Here is a 27,280-nt window from a genome sequence, read left to right on the forward strand (position 1 = left end):
ACATCACCTTAACAACATGAAATAAACAGCCGATGAAGTCTAGACTTCAATATCAGGCGAGACAGCTCGTCGAGTCCAGTATTGAATATCGTGCGAAAATCAATCTATTATTGTCATTGTATTCAAGGAAATGTATCAAGTTTTTAGACTGCATGTAACTAAATAAATTTCAGCTAAATTAAATGCAGAGTCAGAGCCTCGGTAAGAATCGCTTAAGCATATAATGCAGGCTTTCGAAGAAAATAATTTTAGGAGGCGCAATTTTTGTGGGAACTGTTTTCTCGACTCTCGTCTACTTTAACTTGTACTTTCATCAATTTGGGGTCCTTCTTACACAGTTACACCTAGGGCTCGGGGAAATTTATCTTTTCCTCCATTCTCAGCGAGGCGTGGAAATAAATCTGTTACAAATTTGAAGAAAAATATTTTACGACTTTATAAAAAACATTTCTCACTTTAACATTATATTCTAGTCCCGGCTACTTGTCTCGTATATATCTTTACAACGCTGATTCTTGATCGCGCTGGTTACTGTTTCCAAGGATTCGGGTTTTTCCCATTGCACTTCCAGATTCTGGGTCCGGGTTTTAAAATGGCATATATTCCATATATATCTCTATACTCTCAGACTGTTATTCTTCTTTCATTACATGCTGTATGATTAGCGCCATAATATAATATAATAGGATTAAGTCGTACTCTTCATTTTAAACATATTTACTTTAGCAAGTTGCGGCTGAGGTTTTACGTCTGTAGCAACAGTGGATGCTATTTCGAGAACTCTCGTTTGGTTACTTTTAAATTGTGGTGGATTATTAATTGGTATTCCCTGAAGAACATCGCGTTCAAGAAGATATAGAAGATACCTTGAAATCACGTTACAAGATCGTTACTGTAGAAGAAGGTTAATACGGATCACTGACTTGTACGCGTTTGATTAGTAACATTGGCTACGGTTTTGGTAGAGCTACAAAATCTCTGATATACCAAACGAGGTATGTTGTTTATTTTCTATCAAGTCGCGCGGTTGTGTAGTGGGAAAGTAATATAAAGTATTTGCATGCATGTCTCGCCACTTTCGGTCAGTATAAGAATAAGTCACGCATGCATGTCGTGACTGCCCTGAGGGTAATCATCTGGACTCAAGCATTGCTAATTTCGCTTGTACGTTGTGAGAAAAAACTGATTGTCATAATTACAATCGTACAATATGTGATCAGGATTGCAATGAAGAGAGTAAATTGGCATCATTACGTGTACGATGATGGATAATATGCGCCAAGTTTTATCCAATATTCAATATCATGAATTATGATTTAAAACATTTATGGAAATTTGGAAATTAGAATAAGTATGAAAAGAAATAAATTTGTATAAGTTGCGTGGTATTGGCACGCGCGAGTTCGTTTACAACTGAAAGCAGTCTAGCTATATCTACTCGCTGCCTGCTGTAATAAAATCATAGAATAATAGAAATTCAAACAAAAGATAATAGAAACTCAACTATGGTCATTATCAGGAAATGAGTTACCATCATTCGCCGACTCGTTACGCGTTTCCTTTGGGGAATTTTCAAAACTTACTTATGCTTCGATTCCTTACGTTGAATAACTGAAAATCTTACGCTATGCAATATGAGAGGGATATACATGCATGGTTGCCTTTTCTACTGACAGGAAGGATCTTTCTTGTCTTTGCCAAGCTTAATTAAACTTTCTAAGACGATACGTTACCAGGAGGAAACATTTAACAACAACGCAATGAAGATTCCATCCAAATAATCGTGGCTATATCTGGCCTGACCGCTTTCTGATGTTGATCCTTCGAGGTTTTTTACCTACTCTGTGGCCTGTGCCTGACTTTTTCCTTTCTGAGCACTGCAGTTTTTTATGTCTTTCGGCGCTGTCTTCGGTTCTAATGCACATTTCCGATCTCTGAATGTGTCAACAACGTAGCCTACAGCTGTTGGAAAACTGAGAAGTAACAAGTAAACTATGGCCGCTTTCATCAAATTTGAAAAGGGCTTATACATATACAACTACGAAGGTAGTAAAATGTTCATATAAAAAAAGGAAGATACTCACAAATTCCCCATTTCCCTGCGTTACAACAACGCAGCTATTTGGCTTATTTCCGAGGTTTTTCCTTCAACACCAAAATTTGAAGACCGCGGTAACGTTTTAACGGACTGCTAAAGTGTAGAATTATACACCGCATTTGGTCATCCGGCATTGTGTGCGAGTAAACAAATAGCGAATAGCGATCTTTTGCCACCTCAGCTTGTCGATTGAAACCCGCGAACCTTGACAGTGAGTCAGTGGTGACACGTGATTTTGTTAAACATGCTTGGGCTTATCTATAACAATCCATTGAATTATGTTTCGTTTATCGACTGAGTGGATAGTATCAGTGGTATATAGTATGTCCTAGCTGTATATAAAATATATAACTAATTATTTCAGTTCATTTTGTTGGTTTTGTTTCGAATGGCATAGTCATACTTATCGATGACGATGCATCAGTTCGCTTTCTATTTTTGCATCGGTAATACTAGATCTCTTACTCTTCTAACAAATAATTGTTATCAGGCTATCAGCAAATCTTGCATGCATGCAGACGGCCAAGTCGATATACAGTATACTCAAAAAGTTCAATAGATCTAACTGTATTTGGTCGGCTAAACTTCTACGCGTTGTAAGATTTTAAAAAAATATATGTTTAAACCTTCAAAAAACAACACTAAATATCTGTGGTTCTGCCCTTTGAAAGTAAATTTAACAGACTGCACTATCAAATATGGCCTTTAAAGGCAAATTTCGACTATTAAACTATCTATATGTGTCCTTTACATTTTATATTTTGCCGTGTTTGAGCCCAAACTAACGCACATGAGTGAAAAAGTCATGTAATCCTCTTGTAGTGTTTCCAACTTTAAAGTTTAAACTACATATTTCTACATATATGGATAACATACCGAGTATCTTCATGCCGTCTGTATATGCAAAGTACGCGAGTACCACTATATTTGCAGGCTTCAACGTATATTTGCCTATTTATATGCTGATAGAAATATCAGTGAAATCTCCGTTTTCTCACGCTCAGTCAGACAGACTTTGTTTTTAAACGATTTTTTTTCAATTGAGCTATTTGAATTCCTTCGCGATAACCCATGACCATGCAGAGAAAGGATTCATAGATGACATAATCTTCGAGGAGCTTAAAGATAATTTATCTCAGTACGAACCGTAGGCGTAACCTGAATTTGTTTTACTATATTCAAAGCATTCTGGTCCAAAGTTTGCAACTCGATTGCTTTTACTTAAGTGCACTTTAAGTCTTAACTTATATGGCCTACCGTCTCTATACTCTGTTTGATCAGTATATTGGAGGTAGCCTGCTTGCAGAAGTTTCCTCCTCGCTCCCTAAATTCAATCTTCGAGCAGGCAACAATTGAACCGATTCATTCTAGTTTTTTGAAAAGGCATGCAGTGTGTGCATATTCCGTAACCATAGGCAAATTTGAATACAATGATATGCCGCCGGAATTAGACTTTTATCTGAATGTCCAGTTGGCGCATGCGAAGACTAGGAACGAATGTTATCTCGTTTTTACGGGTCGTTCTAGCCGATAGCATACTACAGTGTAGCCACATTGTAGTTGTTATCTATTGTTTCTGATGTAAAATAGGAAACAGCCGCCAGGTTTGAATAGTGTAATAATAAGCTAAAATAATTTGATCTCTTTTAATAAGATTTGTAGAAGGATTTGTTTTTTAGCTCAAAAACGGTAAAGCTGAATAAACATATCAAATAAATAATGTTTTGTTTCCTGACTAGAGCATACTCAGTGGAATACTCGACCCTATGACTCGACTTAGCAGCAGTGAGTGCTTCTTAGGTTATTATAGAAAGATCTTATTAAAGCAACACATGTCATAAACAAAGGGCATTGGTTTGTTACCTTATTTGGATTTAATGCTCAGGTGTTTTAGAACAATATAATATTCTTAGGAAAGTAATTACGCATGCGTGATCATCTCATTGCACGTAACTTCCGATATACGTCAATCTTCGATCGAAATTGTTCCAGGCTCATGCAGGTCAATTTTCACTCAACCAGTGTAGATTTTTGAAACTATAAGCGAAGGATGATGAAATATTTCTTTGACTAAGACAATTTTCTGAATACGTAGGGCATGATGGGTTACAACCATTCGTTCCTTTCGGGCTTAGAGTTCAAGGTCATATACAGCATTGAAGAATCATACAGTTAAAGAATAACGTCATGTGCTAGTGAATGTCAAGCACTTTACAGTTTACAGCGATTCACGATTCGACGCCGATCACCGTCTTAATTATTGCATGCCATTGATTTGATTTATTTTAAAGCAATCATGGAGCCTTCCTTGAGGCATTTTTAGATTTCAGTCTGAGAATGGTAGATCGGAACATTTTTGAAACCTATTTGACACCAGGAAGGCAATTCATTATTTTGCCTGAACATCCTTCAGGCCATCCAAGAAAGTGAGAAACCTTTCTGTTGAGGGCGGTGTCGTAGTTCAGATGCCTTTTGCTGCAACTTTCCCATTAATGCGAGTCATCTCATGCATGAGTTTTCTTCGAAATCTATCGTTGCAATAAAATATGATATCAATAGCCACGAACAGCATATAACTGAAAAATTCAGAACTATGCACGTCATTTTAGTGAAACATTTTAGTGTTTAGTTTAAAGACTCCCATTTCTAGCAGTTTATCGGCTTGTTATCGAGCATTTGAGATTACAAGAAGTCTATACACAGCATAGGCGTTGACCAGATCCCTGATATACAGACAAGCAGGACTTTCCTGGGCATGAAAATGATTACTAATGGGAGCAACGGCCGATTTGTGCTTCAGACTAATTTTTGATCGTAGTAACTAGAAGAAAATAAATCATCACAGAAAGAAAGATCTTATTTACATTACAGTGCAAATGTAAAGTTTGGCTGCGAAATTTTGTAAAATACGGAATGTCGTAATGTGGAAAACGTCATTTTGGTCAAAAGTATGACGTTATTGTGTGCATGATAAAGTAATATCCCAGGTTCTAGCGTCATACATTGGACATGACGAAAGTGCATTTCCTATAATATAAAAGCACGTGTTTTTACTGTCTGGGAACACGAATAGCGTCATTGGCCTCTGCTGCAAGGGTAACCGTGTCCCTAAATCCACCTCAACCCACTCCACCCACCTTAGACACGCTTTTTTAGTTTAATCGGCTCAATTAGTTACCGAATGCATATGTATTCTGCATTAAATTCAAAGGGTTGAGATGGAGAACACGGATACAAATGATGGGATAATTAAACCTGGACGAGGGGATAAAATCCGGACGAGGGGATAAAACTCAGATTAGAGCGTAACTCATTGTTCACAGATTATGGTATCATGGTGCGTCAGGTAAAAATGATGAAGCAAAATTTTTCTCGCTTGCCCAGCCTTTACTGAGAAATTCGAGCGTCGGTTTTTTCAAGCGGTTCTTATGCAACAATCATTGAAAATAATCGTAGTTCTCAAAATAGATGCAATTCTTAAATATTCTGGTGTTCGCCCCAAAGTGAATTATATACACGCTCTGAATTGAAGGTTTTGGAATTTGGGAAACTCAGCCGTTTAATCGTGACTCCTTTTTGATGGTTTCATGCACGTTGTTCATACACTTAGAACGATTGGCTCCGTCAATTTATATCTTAAATAATGTACGGAAAAATCACTTCGGAACAACTTTGAGAATTGACCGGATTTTACTGCACGATGAGCCAGTGCATCTAAGAGAATACCATCACACAGGTATGCACGATCAGGAAGTGCAGCTCAGTGGTAGATCATTCGAGTGATTCGACTGCAGATCGAGAGTTCAGTGGTTCAACTCCGCCCTTAATCGATTTATTACTGAAACTGATCTTTTAGATCGCGGGATATAAAGAGTCACCTCTATTTTCATTTTGGTTAAAGTAATTTACATCGATCAACAAGTTCTTTGCCTGAGGGGAAGAATAATAAATTTAAGAAGATCAAATTAAACCTGTAGCCAGGTAACTTATGTCATTTAATGCAGTTATATCAAATCTGAAGAATGAATAGAAAAAAAGAATGAATAGAAAAAAAAAGACATGCATGACTTTGCATAATTATATACAACAATAAGGTTATATATATACTTCCAGTTTCGAGATCGTTAAATTGCTTAGTCATATATATATTCGCTGTTACACCTATACGTTATATGAATGATATGTCTTCATAAGCATTCTCCCTTGTACGTATAATTCGCATCAAGAATGCGTGTTTCCACGATCATTTTATCGTCGAAAACAAAATGTTCCCATGCATTCCTCTATTAGGATTGATAATAAACAATATTTATGATGTAGACCACACAAACATGAACATGCATGGCATTTTTTAAGAATCATGAGTGATTTCTTCAAGAAAGCCCTTAACATATATGTCTTTATTATATTGTTCCCAAGAGTTCCCTCAAGTGCCTCACTTCCAGTTGCACGCAACAGATAAAAATTCATAGAAAATGATTAAAAATCCCGTAACCAAAATTCTATGATTTATATAATCCATTGTGTAACTTTATATACCTTTATGACGATTTTATTGAATGAATGCACCTGCATGTCTTCTTCTGCCTATCGTGAATGCAGGTATATAATGCATGCACGTATCTCCCAGGTGATGATTTAATCAATTATTATGTGAAGAAGCATGCACGCTATGAGGTCAAATGAGTTACATGCACAGTCAGGAACGAAATAGCGGCATGTTTACATAAATGAAGCTAAAGTAATGTCTTCGAAATGCAGTTTTATGTATTTCGGATTGCGTGGATCTGAAAGTCCTTTAAATATTGGTCTACAATGCAGCCATGCGCATTTATAAATGCTAAAACGGTAAGAATTAAGCAGTTGAAAATTCAACCAGTTTCATTGATGACTATTATAGTTTCATTGTTGTCAATGATATTGATTAGGAAAACTTTTATTGGGATTTCATGAAAAGTTTTTTGTATAACGTGCGCAAGATTCGTACATATAACTTAGCTATGAGGGATTGGGGAATTTATAGGGTTTATATGCTTGTTTATCGCCAGCTACTTGTAGCGAAGACCGAAGAGGGCAGAACTCAGTCGCTTTTCACTGATTCTCTGCATGATTTCCACAACTTTTTATCTTTCTGCAGGCAGCAACAACACACAAGCTTAGATCGACTTGCGCGCGGAGCCTGACTCCACGTCGACGCCTTTCATATAAACTCTAATGAATTGAGTGAGGTCAGACGGGCCTTATTAAAGACCTTTACTCTTTAGCTTAACCAATATGACAAACCGCGAACACCAAACGGCTAATTTCGAATAACATTTAAAATTAGATTTTTGGCATTTTCTCGGCCACAATTTTTCTCAGACGTTACTCTATGTTTGAAAATAATGCACCAATTTTCTCGGCCTCAGAAACCTAGCATTTGTTTTGAAAATTCGAAATGAATTTTTCTGTTTGCCGTTAGAGGGCTATCGTAAACGTCAAGCTAAAGGTCTCTAATTTACAGCAAAAGCAGGACTATGAAATATATATATACTAGCTTCTACAGGCTGAGCTTCTGAATCAAGTTGCCCGAGAAAGATCATCAATGCACGAATTAACGAATCTTCTAAGAGGGGAAATAAGTTTTACACATTATATTATATCTGTTAAAAGTATTTTGCGGCATAATTAATTGGCATAGATCTTTGACAGCCCCAAGGACAGGTCATTCAAGTTTTGGCAAACGTTCGCGTGCGCTGTAACTATACATCAAAGCTGAAGGCCAAAGTCAAAAGGGCAGAAGTAATTAAATGGTAATTTTACTGTCTAGATTACACAAGCCGCGCATTGCTAAGTGTTTAATGGCTTTGGCAATGGCCATGTTATGATGTACTGCATTTCGAGATTAACCAGCAACCGAAAATCGAGATTTATTAACACAAACAAGATCGATCGCGCCAGGCGACATGATGAATTGGCGAAGTTCGAAGTATATGTATATTGATATATGATATCGTTCACATCACACTAAATGTGCAACTGGCGAAGTAAATCACGTAAAAGGTATATTATTTCTAATTTTCGCACCTCTGCATGTGAAATTCTGTCCAAGGTATCTTGTTGAGATCAAATGGCAATGCATGCAAGCATTTTGAAATGGTGTCATGAATTTGAACCTAACCTGTATGTTTTATTTGTACAAGCTAGATATGTCATTCTCGTTTTCTTACTTATTATCACTATTTTACATCTTTCATTTTCTATTTGCTCCATGCACTCTTTATAAGTGGTCTTCCGCTTGCCGACTAAATCATGTATTTTTTTATATCGATAAAAACAGCCCCATCACACACGAAAAAGTTTTTACCCCGCTTCAATACTCAATAGATTCACCAAAAGATAAAACATCTTAATTAACGAAGTATAGTTTTGGCGTATAAAACCGGTACTATAATAAAGATACTCAGACAAACTAGGTACAACGCCATTAATTAGCTACATTTATTTCGCTAAATCGGAAAGGCTTTTTATCGTTCCATAAATCAACGTCAGCACGTATTTCAACAAGTAAAAACAAGGTAAAATCTGAAGATGGTTAAGAAGGTGCGTGCATCCACTAGCTATATGCTCAATTTCAGGCTGTCATTTGATGCGATTTTATTGTTCTTCGTTTTACGAGCCGATTTCATAAAACCTTCAAAAAACATTACGTAAGTTTTTTTACTATAGTAACGGTAGGAAAAGTAGCCTCAAAGAAAATTAACCCCCCCCTCCCCGGTTGTTTCGTTCATGTTTGTAATTTTTTAACCCTTCAATTTTGATTTTCTCGTCCAATTATATTCAAACCGCACAGACTATATATAATGGGCCTTCTTGTATGTACGATATAGACATATGAAATTAAATATACTGATTGGACAATGAAGATAACTTGGGTAGGAAAATCACGTTCGATTTATAATACTCCATGTTATACTCCGCATAGTTATTGAGGGCACTATTACGCCCATTAATTGGAGGAATAACCTGAATGTGAAATATGATGGTGTGGCCGTATATTTTTCTGCTGCCAATTTCTATTTTTTATATGTTATGTGTTAGAACTTATAAGCAGACTATATCATCTTAGCCTTTGTACGTATTCAGGCGGTAATATTTCCGGCGGTTTTCCAATCGCATCTTCCTCGTACAGACAACCTCCTAGGGTGATGATCTGACATGGTACATGACAATGGTACAGGCACACAAACTTGGCGTCTAAGCATTATAATTACAAAACAAAAGCAGCTATTGTTCGTCACGTGCGCCTAGGCGCCTGAGCTGATTGCTTCATACTTGACACATTAAAGGGTCAATCTGCTTTGATGGAGTCTTATCCACCCACGAACCACGTCATGAAATTTGCAAATTGTTTTGCATGCGGATGTTTTCTAAACACTCTCTACCCTAGTCTGGTTTGCCTGCTGTCTCTTACGCCTTCTACCAGAAAGGAAAAAAAGGAGGGCGGGGGGAGGCACAGGATGCCAATTTTATTCAAAGGATTCTGTAAATCAGAGAAGTCGAGCCTTGAGGGGCACAAATTCCAAACTATATTATAGTGTGCTGCCAGGGCCCAGGTCAGTCCTCTTTATAAACTTTCCGAGTGGATTACTGGCCTGGAAATTCCAGGTAAAAAATGCCAAAAAGAAACCGGAAAACAGGTATTGTTATATTATGTGACTATAGTCTAATTGAAAAAACAACTGCTCTTTATGTTCATTGACTCGATCATTGACTATAATTATGTAGTGATGCTACAATATATTTTCATCAAAGAACCTCATCTTAAGTAAAGCAGTTTTCAAGGTCTCTATAATTAAAACAACGAGATTGATGGGTGCATCCTATATAAAATACTATTTTCCACGCTGCAAGCTTGAACGCAAATGGCAGTACTTCTCAAATCTCTAACATCACACAAATCCCTCTTCATTGGCGGTAGCTAGTAAAATGTTGCTTGATTATTACCAGGGAGTTGTCAAGAATGAAAGGAAAACAGCTTAATGGATTAAGGCAATAAACGAAGCTCGTACTTTTCATCACATTTGTGTATTTTACTTGGATAAATATTATTTTAGCTAATAATTTGCTTAGAAGTTACAAAGTATACACTTATCATTGATTATATATAGAGGTGATGGCCTTTCGTCTACTTTTCCTATTTCTCCATATGCATGAACACCTTACCTTGGAGGGAAGAAAATATTAAAATATGTGTCGATTGTAGAAATGGCGTTGTGTAAAACTATAATATTGAGTTAGAAAAGGTTAGTTTACTTTATAGATGTTGCTAATTTATATCATGCACACATTAAACGGGAAACGACAAAAATGCAGAGCTTTGGAAGCGTTTTTAATGACTTTAACATCCATTAATTTGAAGTTTGAAGAGGAAAATCATGAATAATGAATCTGCGTAGATTAAAACCATCTTTCCTTCATTAATGCAATTGAACATTTTGTTTTTCACCCAAGTATCTTTCCTGAATTATATATCAATCAATGTTTGTATGAGAATGCATGGCTTTTGATTTTTTGAAACTTGTAATATGTAGCTATATCACTATATGTATAAAACATCACAAATCAAGGATGGAGTAATTTTAATCAGAGATGTAATCTAGCGTGATACTTAATCATGTACGCATAGCCATAAATTTAAAATATTTTATGACCTAAGGGCTGGTTAAGCTGTTTTAAGCAGGTTTTAAATTCTTAGTTGCTGCATTGCGTGGAGGGGAAAGACGATAATACTGAATTCCAAGAAGAAATTTTAACGTGTAATTATGTGTTAGAAATATGATAGCGGATGTATCAAACTCAAATGACCATGAATAGCAATGATGAAGGATGAGATGACACTCAACTCTTCCTCCCTGTTAACGAGTCTGTTTTTATGCAGACAATAATAAAGTTCGTATCGGTATACAGTTATATATAACCACAATTATGCTGCCTAGGCCTGTGCGTGAATTTTTATTCGTACAGGCATGTGCAGAGCATGCTTGATTATTGTTGGCGGACCTATACGGTCCCATTAAGAAAAATGGAATGTTGGTAGTAATATCAACTGCGCATGCGTTTCGCAAGACATGCCAGTGCGAGTGTGATGAGCCTGAAATCTATGCCAGAATATAAACTATCATTAAATTGAACTGGTTAAATCGATGATTATTTTTGAATAGCTTAGAATGCCGGTCATTTGTTTCTCAAATAATCAGTAGTCAGCAGCCATTTTGTAAAAATAGTTTAATGATCGTTTGAAAAGAATGAAATAGGTTCAAGCAGAAGTAATACGATATATCATGTGATGAAGTTAATTTATATCACGGAGTCCATCATCAACCTTATGTAGACCTCCATTGATATTGGGCCTCACACGCGTGAATCGGGCGAGGCATCGTGAGCCAATCACTATTGTATTCAGTGACTGTTGAAAGCGAGCTTTCCAGGGTGAAAACGTATACATAACTCTCGTAAGATTGAATTCAGTGTTACAAAAGAGAAAATAAGAAGGCTTGAGATATTTTTCTGAAATTTGAAAATTTCTAAGTTTAGTTACCAGCTAGTGTGGGCCTTTTCTTGAGAACGAGGTTGAGATATCTTCGAGAGGTTCATAACCTTGATTAATTAATTTAGGGCGTCGGAAGCAGTTTCGAAGAAGGGGCAGAGTTTTACGAAATGTTTTTCGTTTCCCCTAGTAACAACATAGAGTGGAAACTCAGGCAATGTGAGTTTACACAGATTTGCAGAAACGCAGAGCGCTATTTATAACCTGAGCGAATAATAACATTAAGATGGTGACTAAATGATAGGATTATATGGTATTTGATATCACTGCTTGCCCCAAGGTAAGCAATTAAGGACCGACTGGGGACAGCTGTCCCCACTGCCCCTGTGGTCATAGCGTCTCTGCTCGTGCCTTGCCAAAGCAAAGATCCATGTTTTTGAAATAGGATATCCTTCTACTGGTGACCCTGGTCCCTGGATATAAACATTCCAAATCTGTCCAAATAACTAGCAATGTGATTTTATTTGTTCAAGATTTGAATCTTCAGACTACAGACATCGTTGATAAAAGGAAGGATGTTTATGGAAATATGCCATAATAATTTTTTAATGATCGATATATACTAAAATTTATTTCCTGTCCAAATTGATGACATAAATCTTCCAAATTGACCTCAACCGAGCACCGGATTACGAAAGAATTTGTTATGATTTTTCTACCAACGCCACAAATCATATGTTTGTAATACTCAATAACTTTCGTATCTGCGATCTTGAGCATCAATAAACCACGTTTGACAGGCAGAATTCATAATTTCTGTATCAACTATCGACCAATTGTGCATGTGGTTTGGGATGATTAAATACTGATAGTGTTTGCCCTACTTTGGCAATGTTTCGACAAAGGTGACATTGCATGCTGACTCATTGCGAGGAGGCCTGAATACTTCCTTCCCCTGAGGATATTATGTTAGGTCCAGCGTAGCCCACCCTTTAAATAAACAATTCCATACAAATTTTGAACTGGCCAGTGAAGAGACCTTGCCGATTTGGTGAACCTACATTTTTATTAGGCGCGCAGGCTGTCCCAAATCTACAGAGCTAATCACATGACATTATGCCATTACTAAATATCTGTCATACGCGGGATCAAAAGGTGCTTCAGTTTAGGACTTCAGGTGAACCGTTCCCATCGGCGTGAATTGAGTTCAAAATAATTTCAGAATTCTTCCAACATTCCTAGATTTTTTGCAAGATTCCATAAATAGTGACATTTAACGCTTTTCACAGCTCGATCGAGATTGTCATAATGTCATGAGCAAGCAGGAAAGCCTTCCCCCGAGAACGCACACATTTCTGTGACTGTACACATCACCAGTAGAATTGTAAATATGAAGTCAACCAACTGAACTAAGCTAGAAAAGGCCCAAAGACTTGACTGAGAGCCTCTGAAAGGGTCAGTATCTCGTCCAGCAGGCCAACCCAGCTAATGACTGATAAATTCCATAGTGCGTTAAGTACCATATTAACTCGTTGTTCCTTGGCCAACATGCATGCAATCATTTTTTTATACGGAACCATATATCATGAGTTTGACCAGGGGTTGGCGCAACGTCGATTATGATCACGGAATTTATTTACGCCGATTAATTGAATATCTAAGTCAAGTATATCTGCTGTACACTTTGATGAGAGAAGTCCTGAAATGAATGTGAAAGAAAAAACACAACTTTGCAAGTTTTTTTTTGTTCGTTTGGCCTACACATTTCGAAAGGACACGTTCGCAAATTTTGATCTCGAGACATTTTTCGCTGAACTGAAACCTGCCGAATAGAATTAAATAAAGCTATAGCTACTCAATTTAGAATTCCTGGGATATCTCCATGTTTTCTTTATCTTCCGTTAAAACAAACCATAGTTTAGTGTCATGTTTCATGAATGTTTTTTGTTGTACATCATAAAAATCGTTGCCCGGGTTTACGACACAAGTTAATCCAATGTGCTTTCACTATCAGGCAGGACAAAAAATCATTTGTTACTTTATCTGTCATCACACTTCAATTTATTAATTTACTGCAGGTATGCCAATTTGAATTTGGCTCAATACAAACTCGTCTCATTTTTAAGTGCGGAGCCGCTGACCACTGCTGGCTTTTTCATCTGTCACACACTCAGCCTGACTTTTTACTCCAACCAAACTTCAACATGCGGGATTCATTTGAGCCTTTCGAAGTTGCTTTGTCTATCATCTTTTTGTCATCTTTTGAACAAATTTTCTTGACCTTTAGGAAAAGTGGTTCAATTGTCCAGTTCAATTGTTGAAATTTCCGTCGATCTGATTATTTATACAGAGCGGCATTTCACGTCGTCCACCGTCGTTTTTGATGACACTAATCAAATCAACGCATTTGTGTTGCTTAGATAAAAGATTGGGGCGATAGCAAATGCTTGCTTCGTTGTTTCCAAAAGTCTAGTTTATAATCTTTTGTGCTGTTTCTGCCTTTCACCGGATAATCATTCATTATGACCACCATCCTTGGAAATTATCCAAGGGAAACGCTATATAAAAAATGAACTTCAGTAAACTGAAGCGGAACCGTGAACCAGCGGATTGTGGTATATATACAGATTCCATCATGACCATTCCATGTTTGACTCAACAAATTCTATGTAGTTAAAAGTCATGGAAGCTTTACATAAAATTCTTGTCAAACAAGTGGTCTGATTCTATGGGAACTCGATTTATTTCATAACATCAGATTACCGACATGTTAAGACCAGTTTCTATAAATAAATGATAAATAAAGCGAGTAATTTGGTCGTGGCGTGATGTCGTAAACTGATACGCGACCTTGTATTAGCGCTTTAAAATATCGGCCATAAATGAGGTAATACATTTGACGAATTTACTGTTCACTATTTAACATAACATTATAGTTTCCTGTTTATTAATACGACCCATTTCATATGCAAGACGTTAACACGCGCCATACGATATTTAAGTTGTCACGATGTCTTCTGTTTATGCAAACTGCGTTTCTATGATAAGACTGGGCTATTAAAATTCCAATAAACGCAAGCTTCACAAATCAAGCTCACGAGTTCGCAAATGATTAAATTTATCCTGCCGTCATCTGTGCCCCGTCACTCCGCCAGCGAGGTTGGCATTTTTTACGTTCAAAGACACAGTTTCATTGGCCGAGGCTCGCTGTGCGCGTGTAATTTAATCCGTAAAAATTGCTATTGGATACGTCAAAAAACTTAACTGATCGAGTTTAAATTAAGTTCTGAATCTCCGGGCATGGTTGACCGTAACCTTGATGAACCCGTGTTGTTTCAATTCCGTGTGTAGTGAAGGAATTCATGTATTTATCTTCGACTATCATCTTAGTGGATCGTAAATAGCACCTGGTACAACACAAGAGGTTAGTTCTTAGTCTATTTGAAAATGCGTGACTTTATCGATCCACATAAGTTGTTCGCCAATCCGCTTTAATGTGTATGCCTGTATGGTGACCAGTCAAAACACAATAGTTTTGTGTGTGAATTGAATGGCCAAGAACAACCCTAACAATAAGGCACGTTAGAAATATCGCTACAAACTGTACTGTGAAATTGATTTCCCTACAACGTTTGTAGAGGTATATCGTTTTGCGCACTTTAAATATCCAGCGCGGAAGTGTGTACGTTGGTTGATCCGAGGTTAAAACGAAAAACAACTAACCCTTGGATGCCTAGTAACAATACTTCAACGTAATTTTCTAAACGCGATTTTGTCTTAAGTTCACACGAGCGCAGCTTCCTCGACAAGCGCAAAGAAGGAGATATATTATTAACAGCATTCACAATACGCGCACTCTATGTTAAACTACACGCGTCTTATAATCCTATTGTGTTTGCTTCGCGTCTCAAACTGCGCATATTTTAACAGTTGAATATATGCTGGCATCTATATTAATATTGTATCGCTCTGTGAATAGGTTATCAATAGGCTATAGATAGTCTACTCATGTGCGTTAACGTAATGATTTCACACTAGGCTATAACTGGACTGTGTATATTTTAAACAGCATTTTTTCATTTATCAGCGTTACCAGCCCTAAACGCACGAACTTGTTTTTAGTCTTTACATATTGTTTACATATTTAATTCTTCGCATAAATTTTCGATTAGGCAAGAAGAATCTTTAGTCATCTTTTTTACGTTAGGACTATCATACTCATAGATACTCACAAAATATTTCACTTTGGTGCTTTGTTTCATCTACAAGGTTCTAAAAAAATAAACTTTTATGCGAAGGAGCATGCGTGGAATATGTCTCTGATGTCTTGCCATTTCTAGTTTTATGACTATTAAAATGCTGTGCACAATCGTATGAATAACGTTTACAATATATCAGTAAAATTTTATTACTTATCTCAGTTACGGACGGAAATATGATATTCAATATAACTTATCACAATGAGGACTATTGAACCATAAATTTGAAGATAAAATATTTTCACTTCACTTTACAAGTGGGACATTAAAGTATCACACGGAGGATTAAACCCGCTGCACGTTTTTTAGAATTCTGATAAAAGAAAAGGCAACAACATGTCTACGCATATATTTTAGTAAAACCTGAACAAGACACCTTCTGTTGACAAATTGTTATTAAATATTTCATTGTTTATATAATATATGGATACAAAATATTTGAAACATGATAATGTGAACATTTGGAAATCATGCTCGGGTATATACTCTTCATCTCTTGCACTGTGTGGGAAAATAATTTCACATCGCTGCTTATACAATGTCACTCTGCTAAAAACCTTACGGAATTTCCTGTGTGGTTTGGACGCGACTGAAACCGACCAACTGAATGTCTAACCCGATTAGACTCCGAAAGTAAACTATAAGCTTGTTCTTAATGGTTTTTCTTTAATCGCTTGTAGATGAAATAGGAATATTTGACTTTAGGTCACTCTACACCACACAAACATTATATTTGCAATAACCATTTTGAAGTTTTTGCATTGTCGAATGTTGACGTTTGAACATATGCATGTTTTTATCAATAATCGTATATATCAAATAGTTGCAGGTATTCGCCTAATATCTTTGTGGCGTATACAGGATATTTTGCATAATCTATGTCCTAAAATAACACACATGGATATTCTCTTTAGTCGAGGTATCAGTTTTATGTTACATTTGTCGGGGCTGGCAACCCAGATCAAAGACAGGATTAAAGAATTTTCGGGGTATTAGATGGAGTGAAGCCTTTAGGGCGTGTTTTGTTTGTGAGTAATTAGCGGTTATTTGAACATTTTTGTCTGCGTTAAGGAAGCGTGACTACTCAAATTATTCTTCTAGTACTCTGATGTATATGTAGGGTACTTAATTATAACTTCAAAAAATGTCATACTTCGCAAGAAAATTTTTGTTCAACAAATTATGCATGGCAGTTAATTATGAGATTATGCTATATAATTAAATGTCTTAGATTTTGACTATATAATCTGGTTTAAAGAGTGACACGGCAATTCTGAGGAATTGGTCACGAAAAACATTTATCAGTTCATAAAGTATATGCTTCGATTCCCAGTCTTCTCGCACAAAAGCATATGTTTCGAGATGTCTACATTACTAACATTAGGACAACTTCATACCCTCTGATCGGACCTCTGACTGAAAAAAAAATCGTAATCTTTTATCAGTAGGCAATAAATTTACTTGAATCGTCTATTTGATAAAGTTTTGTTTAAACTATAGAGGTACAACTGTTTCAGCCTAGAGTGTAATGATATAGAGTGTTCATAAAAATACCTCTATATATTGATGTACATGCATGTGTACTGATGCAGGTGATATTATATATTTTTCAGCCTGTGCACGGATTAATAGTTCTGTATGCTGATAGATATAGGGTATTAAATGATTTGAAGACACATATGTTTGGGGAAATTACTTACATTGCTCTCAACTTCAGGTGATGGGAAATATATTTTCAGGAGGGGAAGTGTTATCATATTTGGCTATTTTTATTGCAATCATACAAGAAGATGAAAAGTTATGCGCATCACGACATGGAAAAGTCTGATTGCCTATTTTAACACCGTCTGTTAAAACACTCTATGGTAAAAACAAAAAACAACTAACAGGTCGAGGGTTCTATTTTCACGGCGGTCAAGGATTACCTTCCTGTCAATACTATAGGTTGCTTCCCCTCACGTTTTTTATAATGGGGTAAATACACCCACATTTCCAAATTTCCAAACATTTCCCAAATATGAACAACAAGCTTGTACACGAGGTCTGATCCCCATACGTCATTGGGACTCATTGCACGCATGCAATGTTCGCGTCTGTTGTATCGTGTTTCTATTATCTTTCTTGGCTGAACCAATGGATCATGCTGATTTCTGCTATTATAAGGAATTGTTTTCACAACCAACCACTACATCACGTATCACGAGTCATGAAGTAGCCCAAACCAACGAATTTCCTTCATCCTTGCTCCGTAACTCCCACACCCTCCCCTTCCTTTCTCACCCCATGATAAAATAACACTTTCAAGCATACCAGTGCACGCTAAATGCAAGTGTACGTCAAATAGAGGGAAAGAGATTGATGTTTGACAAGAGGGAACAGCGAAGTATATACCATCATCAGTGGTAAATTTCACTCACGGTGTTCACCCATTGCCTGGTGTAACGAAAGAAACATTTACTTTCATTAATCCATCAATTTCTAACTGCAAGACGATATACCTTACATATAACAATGTATTACAATCAGATTTCAATATTGTATGCCTAAACTCTATGCCTACTTCGATTTGACGGAAACTGCAACTTGTTAATCAACAAGGACGTATTAATTAAGCAAAAACTTAATTTCCCCGAATTTGCTGATGGATAGACGTGTGAATTGCTCTGCATAAAACATTATCCCCAAAAACTCGTTCTACAAAACTGAAATAACTTAGTCTAAATTTTCGCTGCCTTCGCTGTTCTTTGTCGTTGCCTTGTTTTTCCTTATAATCATTAAACATTAAAGTGATGACACTGATCGGGTAAAGATCTGAGCTGCAAGGCACTCAAGTATAAGAATGGCACACACACAGAGACATCTTATTATACGTTTTCCACACGTGTCATGGGTTGTTTTTTATCGTTCACACCAGAATAGGTCAGTTTTTATGGTTACACTCGATTTTACAGTTTACGTTTATCGGCAGTCTAACTCTTAAGCTTCTTTTAGCAAACTGAGTACGATCTTTGCTTTGTGAGCCGAGCCGGGTGAAAACTCTAAAGAAGTTTGATTTTAGTATAAAATTTATTAAAATGATTGGTTGGTTGGCTAGATCACAATGGAACTATGTACTCTCAGGAAATTCGTGCTTATGAAAGTGGAAGGATCATCCCCCAAAGGTTAACGATGAGAGATTTTTGCACATTAGTTTTAAAATCTCCCCGTATTAACACAATAAAAATCCCTCTTTTTGAACCTTTTAGAGGGAGATAATCTTTTTACTTTCATAAGCCAATAATTTTGTCAGAGTATACTATTACATAAACTCATTTTTTTTTAAAAAAAGGAGGAGATAGCCACTAGATAGCCTGCTCATAAAAGCTGAATAAATCCCCCTATACACGAGCAAATTTTGTTCGCTAAATATTCTAAACGGAAACGCTACAAGTTTCTCACTATTTCCCCATTCATACACCTGTAGGAGGGTCTCTAGTTAATATGGTCATGCGAGCATCGAATTTCACTTCGTTGTGTTCAAACTTGTAACCTTAAAGTTGTCAAATAAGAGAATTTGCCCGTCGTAAACTGCAGTGCTGGGGTCCCTGCGGGGCTCTCTGTGATGTCGAGAGTCCTGAAACCCACCTCAAGATTCGGCATGCAATGTCACTGTTCAAAAGCTGTTCAAAAATCGATTTAATCCGCTATCAATTATAACACTATACAGAGTCTTCTTTCGAGCATTTTTATTTTTACGCACCCATTTATCGTAATGCCCAATCACAACCAACAATGCATTATTCTACATCTTATTTTGCAGGAATTGCATCATGAATCGTTTGGTATTTCTTACTATTGTGTTATACATCAATCGCGCTCTCGTCAACGCTCTTTACGTTCTAGAAGATCGTGGTATGTTATTTTAACGTATTAAAAGATTTTCAGTAGATACCTTGCGTCATACTTTTGAAATAGCTAGACGGTGCGTCTATTATACACAATCGCAATTCTCTGGAATGATTTTGGTGTATACAAATAATCATGGTTATATGTAGGGTTCTAGTTAGGAAGGTTGGGCTGGTCTGGGGCTATTATTTAATTCCCCGCCTACCAGCATTACAGATCACATGATTATTCACATCACCCAACCATTTTTATTTGCTCTCCTGTATATAGAGCACTGTAACTACCGCTAGTTACTAACTTACATTTTATAGGACTTCACATCATCAGAGACCCAATAATTTAACCAAACTAAAGTGGGTTTTGCATTGTTTTTTGTATAGGAGATGACGGGAAGATATTTTGGGGCAAAAATCACACAGTGATGGAAGGCGACGATCTCGTATTACATTGTGGTGCTCAAGTGAAGTCCAATCACCCAACGTATATAAGCCATCAATGGTGGTGGATTGTCGTGGATAGACACCTCGGAACGAAGAAACTACCTCAGGGCGATATAATACAGCGCAGCGTGGAAGGGGATTTGACATACATACGTCCTTTTGGTTTTACTAAAAAGCCGCAACATATTAGCAAAACACGTGACATAAAACTTATTGATGTAAACAGATACGCGACTGGGAAGTATGTCTGCGCCGTAGGAACGCTAATTTCTATGAATCCAAACAAAAACTATGTAGAAGCGACGTATCAACTCGTCCATGTAAAATGTGAGTACAAACAAGACCCATGTTGTTTTCTCTTAAATAGCGTATAACGCTTCTCACGCTGGGTTGCCGACCAAGTGCGCATGACAAAATATGCGCCTAGACCCATGCAGACTTCTTTTTTCTTCAGTGCGCGACTTTAATTTGTGCACTTGAACGCAAGTCAGTCTTATTAGACGATTTCTATTTGTATCAATTCATATATAGGTAAACCAAGAATCGAGGCGAATATGAAAACGAAAATTAATCTCGCTGCTGGTGATAAACTTACCCTGGATTGCATGTCTTCGGGGTATCCTGAACCTGTTATTACATGGCGTAGAATGGACGGTCGACCGCTGCCGAAAAGAACTATAACACACAACATAGGCCTGCTGTCCATTCGTGAAGTTAGTCAGCTGGATAGAGGGGAATATCAATGTATTTCTTCGAATTCCATTGGAAATGATACAAGGATTTTTTCAGTTAATATGACAGGTATAGGCTATTTCAAGTTTTTCATGCACATGTTATTGTAGTTTTCAATTTGATGAGAGGTTTGCGCGGCGTTAATTTTATCCACTCATATCTAGGAATATGTCCTAGCATTTTTTCGGGTTGCTTTGAACTTTAAAAGCGATGGAGACTGGAGAGTGTGTTAAATTATTTTGACCCACGGTAATCAACAAACAAACCAACCATAATATTGAATTTTTACAGTGAGAGCCAAAATTATAACTCCACCAAGGAAAAAATCGTACGCTACGGTCGGAAAAGACGGATTAGTAAAGTGTGTCGCGGTTGGAATTCCTAGACCGCGCTTTACCTGGAAATGGTACGAAGGCGCATACGACCACGAATTAACAAGCAAGGAAGGTCTAGTTGGTAGATTCCAAGTGAAAGATGAACATAACTTTGAGAATAGTACAAGCTATTTGATAATAAAGCAAGTTCAAGCCAGTGATTTGCGAAAGTACCTGTGTGAAATATCAAGTGGCGCGCAAGAAATAAATCTTGTTGGTTATTGTAAGTATCACAATATGTTCTCTTTTCGTGAAATTAAGTCACTGTCTGGCATCCTTTAGTACAGAGAGCTCCCCCCCCCCGTTTGTCTTTAGTTGTCACTATCAGGCATAAATTTATTCAGATTTAATCTTCTCTCTTTCAGCTATTCCTGATGCACCAAAAATTCAAACGGTTGCACCCAGTGTCACATCAATCACTCTAAGCTGGAAGTTTTCGGAAAACGACGGAGGGAGACCTATTACATCGATAATTATCGAATATTTACCGTATAATGGTACTAAATGGCAACGTGAAATAATTCCTGGTGGGCGGCGTACTGTACGGCATACTATTTATAAACTTAAGTCCAACACATGGTACACATTGCGAGCGATAGCAGTCAACGAAATTGGCTTGAGTCCACCGAGTGAGATGAAAACTAGGAAAACTGAGTTGGACACAGGTACGTAATTAATGTGACGGACAGGTTTGGGTGGGATCAGGTCTGGCTGCAGTCTGAAATCATCCACTACAAGATAAGTAACGAGCGTTGTATTTTTCGTTTTTACATGCATAGATCTCATGATACCAAATAATAACAAAGGTTCAATGAAAGAACCAATCAAAGAACCCGTGAACATGTTGGTACTGATTGTGATTGTCAGCGTGGCGGGCGCATTTTTCATCATCATAATCGCTATTGTTGTCGTGTGGGTACTGATGAGAAACATACAGCGAAATAGCGCAAAGAAAGCGGCGGAAGCAGAACGTTCAGCAAAGAACGCAAATGATGACACTGTAAGCATACCTGCACAACTGCATGCATACATGGGTTCAAGTTGTAGTAGAAAATGAAAGTTGCGGTTGTATGAATGCCAAAATTGAATACAGCAGATTTATCCACAAGATATCGGTTTTTTAAATTTCTCGGAAATTGCTCGTAATTTAGCCTTGAATTTGAACCAATAAGTACTCTTTAAGCAATGTTTTTTAATTATTTGTTGGGACAACATTGGTACACTCACACTCACATTGCTTTTCAAGCATTTTACAACGGAAGTAGTTTTGATTAGTTTAGTTGAGTGAGATAGCTGAGATAACTCGTCTACTACTGCCAAAATTTGGTAAACGGATCCCCAGAAAATTATATGCATGCAGTACCAATGACTGCAATTTCCTCCATTCATACAAAATTAATCAGCAAGATGGCAAGATATGAAATTTCATTTCTCGTTATTATTATTATTCCAGACAACAGCATTGATTAACTTCTTACAACATAGCGGGGATCGTTTATCAACCACTACAGGTTCCGGAGGTGGCGACATTCTTCAGGTTACAACGTCAAACAAATGGGAGTTCCCGAGAGAAAGACTTGTTCTTCAGAATGTCTTAGGCTCGGGGGCATTTGGTATTGTTATGAAAGCCGAGGCTGAGGGCATTAACGGATACAATTCTGGTACCACACCAGTCGCGGTTAAGTTCGTTAAAGGTAAAGGCGATTAGTTTAGATCAATAGACATTTCCCGAATTTGTTCTCCAGCAATGAAAAATAGATTACATTGCCCGCCTCGTTTCCAAGGTATTGTTCTTTGTGCACACAACTGACACAAGCAAATTCGGAAAGTGCCTATTCCATTTAACAGTCCACGCATCTATCAGACTATCTCAGGGTACGGGGTTAAAACTGTAGATACAATATTACCCCTATATAAAGATGTTCTTATTTCAATACTATGGAGAAAATGGTCAACGCGTCTCAAGTTAAAAAGTGAACATAGCTTGAACAGTTTTCCCATTTTCTAATATTCCTCCTATGTATGTAATGATAGAAAATGAAAGTGCTTCTGCGAAGAAAGATCTCATTGCGGAACTGGAGTTACTGAAGTTGATTGAACCGCACAAAAATGTTATTAATTTGCTCGGATGTTGCACAAAATCTGGTAAGCATTATGTAACGTTCTACTGAATACAACGCACTAAAAGATCTTGGTACATCCCATTCCGCTATCTTTCGCATAACAGTAGATTGTACATTGTGGACTGCAGGTTTATATGAGTATTTCAGAATGTAGTGCTTTTGGTATCGCTCTGATGAAAACGTACACAGTCATAGTTATTAGCTTCGTAACAAAGTCGAATTCAGGAACACCTGTGTCAACTTCTTGCTATCTCACTAAAATCCGCACACCGACGAAAGAGATTTAGGAAGGTGTTACAGAATTCTACAGTGAAGAAAATAACTGTTTCAAGTAATACCAAAAGTAGTTGTACAACAGTACAGTACCCTGATGGTGGCCATGGTTACATTGAGCATTTTAATTAGAGGTTTAAGTGAGAGTCAATCTTGAATGATTTTGTCGGTAATGTCAGACAGTGAACAACTAGTACAACTCACTTTCATTTTTGGACTCGATCTCCAGAGTCTATGATGTCGCGTGGCGCCATCAAGATAACTGGGATTGCCTATCACTCCAAATGGCTCGGATACATTTAGATTCAAAAAGGATCTATTCAATGCATTTTAATTTTTGATTTATTCCCATTTCATTGCAGAACCTCTTATGGTGATCGTCGAATTCTGTGCCTACGCTGATCTTCAAAGTTTTCTGCGAACGAGTCGTGGTATTAGAGATCAGTATTATCTGGATTGCTATAAACGTCCTTCCTCACGACTAACCTCGAAAGAATTGCTTATGTTCGGTACACAAATTTCAAGAGGAATGGCTCATCTCGCCTGTCTGAAGGTAGGTTCGTTGCAAGCATAGTCCTCGTAAGGGTATAATTTTTTATGCAGAGGTTGTGACGATGGCAGCACTTTATATCCTCGAGGAAATCGAGGATTGTGAAATATTAGATTTGTTGTATATCCTGTTCAATTTATAGGTTATTCACAGAGATTTGGCTGCCAGAAATATATTAGTTGATGAAAACAAAGTTTGTAAAATTTCTGATTTTGGATTTGCAAGAGATATCTACATCGAAGATCATTACACACGAAAGACAGCGGTAAGTGCATAAGTGAAGGCATACTGCAAAACGAAAACAGCTAGTTTAGATGAAGATCTAGAGTCTTGAAATGAACTCAACTAGTCCACACTCGTACCTTCCCGCATGCTAAAACCATAACATAATAGTCGTTTTTAACATAATAACCTGGCCTTGTTCATTAGGGTGGACGATTTCCAATCAAATGGATGGCAATCGAATCATTGCTGGACGGAATTTCGACAACAAAAAGTGATGTGTAAGTCTTCAATGAATTATTAAATAATTACTTTTAGTAATAATAATTCTTTTCACTCGATCATTACTTCGTTCGAAACGTCTCTATATACTTTTCAGGTATGTAGTCTATCTCGTTCTCTCTATAAACATTTATTATAATATATCATGCTTTTCTCTAGCTGGTCGTTCGCAATTGTCTTGTGGGAGATTATCACGCTAGGTAAAAAATTTTGTTTCAATATAAAGATTACAATTTAAAACAGTCAAATAACTAATCATATAACCGGCGTTGCCGTATTTAATGTAATATATTTCTTTCAGGCGCATCTCCTTATCCGGGCATGAATTCTCAAGAAGTCGTTAGCTTTTTGCAGAACGGAATGAGAATGGACAAACCAAAGCACTGCAGTGATGAATTGTAAGTTTACCAGCATGTTAACATTTTAATTTTAAGCATTCGTTGAATTTAGCTGTACCAATTTGACCAAAGTGAATACTAAAAATATACCAGTGACATGATCGGTAAAAGACTGAAGAACATTGAAGTTTAAAACATTGATAGTCTTGTTTACAGTGGCGTTGCCGAACCTCATTTTAGCGTGGTTCAGATTTGACTTTCCACTACCGCTAACTTTGGTTGTTGACCCATGCATGCGCTCGTGATTCTGATTGGTTCATGTTTTCTCCAATGAGCGATAGTTATAAGTTATAACCAGCTCGAACCCCGCTCCTTTCCCAGGGGAGGGTCTATAACCCCAGGCATTCACACGCACTGATTTCGTGCATTTATTTTCATGACTTTTTTATCTTCACCACAGATATAATTTACTGTTGGATTGCTGGCAAGTTGCTTCACATCGAAGACCAAACTTTGAAATGCTAGCTCGCTATCTGGATCGAATGTGCAATGATGATTTTGTAAGTTCAGGAAAATTGCTTAGATTTAGAGCCTCGTAACTTAAGTCAAACTCCAAACTAGACCAAACCTCTATGCGGGGAAAAGTAGTGTTAGCGCTATAAAGTCATTCTACACTGTGGCGGTTCCTAATCCATGACCATGAGCATGGCGAATTCCTAATATAGGGCCATTAGGGTGCATGTATATATATATATTTATCTAATAATCCATTGTTATTAATGTCTCTTGGCTTCAGAACACATACGGTGTAGAAAAGACGCAATTAGAGTGACAATCACATGCATGATTGTCACTGCATGCAACTGCATGAAACTTGTCACTTACATGCAACTGCATGAAACCTTCATTATTCCGTTCTTTTTGAAACAGGAATACATCAATATGCGAACATACGATGATCATCTATACATTAACTTCGATGGCAACACAAAGTCGGACAACAGTAAAAGTGGTTCGTTTATGAAACAAGATACGGCAAGCAAAGAAAACTCTGAGGAGTCTTCTGTTGAGAAAGAAGAGCCTAATTAGTGCTATAGTCTATACATAAAACTTTCCGTTACCCTTCAAATGCCATGCAACAGTTTGCAAAGGATCGTGAGAAATTACTTTACGACGACATATTGAAACCGAGTTCGTGTGAAGTCAGAAAGGAGCAAATTCATGGCTTAATCAGCTACATGAATGTATTTGTATTCCCAAGTTAATGAATATATTTGGTGTGAACAGCATCGTATCAGCACAAGCATGCATGCATGCATCCCAACATTGAACTTAGGAGTTAGAAAAAATCGTGTATAGTACAAAACAATTGAAAATGCAATGGAAGTGAACAATATGAAGTGAACAATATATAATAAGATGACAAACCTCACTTAGCCTCATGATCAACTCATTATATATTGTTTGAATTGCATTCGACGTGATCGAAATGCAAAGTATTAACTAGGCCTCTATCTAGTCTTCCTATGGAAAAACTAATCGATCAAGAAAAATACTATAATTTAAAACATTACACTGAGCACAGAATTTCTTTCTGCTGTATAAAATCGCTCTTTATAGCGTATTCAATTGAGTTATAAAGCACTTTTTCAGTCAAACAAAAACGTCCTTATTCTAGATAGTTGTATTGATAATTCTGCACATGTTCGCACTACAAAAAGTGCATGGTATAGTCGAAGTTCATCACTGACAACCGTTATGCGGAAATCAAAAGCACGCGCGTACACAATATTCTATTGCAGTATTGGATGTTTTTGCAATATTACATGTTGAACATATGCAAACAAAGTAGAAATGTAATTACGTCTTATGTTTACCGTATGCATGTTGCTCGTATCGATGTTAAATTTTTTGTACAGAATAAATTTTTCTAATAAAAGTTTTCTTGAATTAGATGAATTTTTAAATTTCAGTAACAAAAGTACACAGATTAGACTTTCCTTTACGGGATGTCGTTAATGGAAGCAGTGGGATACTTCCGAGGGATGTAAACCATATGGGAAAGCGTATATCGAAAACAAATTTCGGTATTTTGCCAACAGGAGCAAATAGAAGATTGAAAACAACGGAATCTATTGTATTGATATTTACAAACTCTATACTTCTAAGTGGGAT

The 27,280-nt window shown here is 37.0% G+C and overlaps 1 protein-coding gene across 3 annotated transcripts; it reads left to right on the top strand.

The window, feature by feature from the left end:
• Positions 1-959: 959 nt before the first annotated feature.
• LOC114526319 (fibroblast growth factor receptor 2-like) lies at positions 960-27,044 on the top strand. Of its 3 annotated transcripts, none has more exons than XM_028547898.1 (16): positions 960-995; positions 19,686-19,777; positions 20,152-20,538; positions 20,743-21,012; positions 21,235-21,540; positions 21,683-21,982; positions 22,097-22,317; positions 22,771-23,011; positions 23,352-23,462; positions 24,076-24,266; positions 24,406-24,528; positions 24,693-24,766; positions 24,927-24,967; positions 25,069-25,165; positions 25,566-25,665; positions 26,036-27,044. In XM_028547898.1, the coding sequence occupies exons 2-16, from the start codon at positions 19,696-19,698 to the stop codon at positions 26,192-26,194; spliced, it is 2,703 nt and encodes a 900-aa protein (XP_028403699.1). In that variant the 5' UTR covers positions 960-995; positions 19,686-19,695; the 3' UTR covers positions 26,195-27,044. The 3 variants fall into 3 exon arrangements, with proteins under 3 accessions (XP_028403699.1, XP_028403697.1, XP_028403698.1); XM_028547896.1 differs by lacking the exon at positions 960-995 and adding an exon at positions 7,887-8,140; XM_028547897.1 differs by lacking the exon at positions 960-995 and adding an exon at positions 14,922-15,051.
• Positions 27,045-27,280: the final 236 nt, after the last annotated feature.

The sequence above is a fragment of the Dendronephthya gigantea genome, unplaced genomic scaffold (assembly GCF_004324835.1).
Source record: "Dendronephthya gigantea isolate DGI-Jeju-01 unplaced genomic scaffold, DenGig_1.0 000038F, whole genome shotgun sequence".
NCBI lineage: Eukaryota > Metazoa > Cnidaria > Anthozoa > Malacalcyonacea > Nephtheidae > Dendronephthya > Dendronephthya gigantea.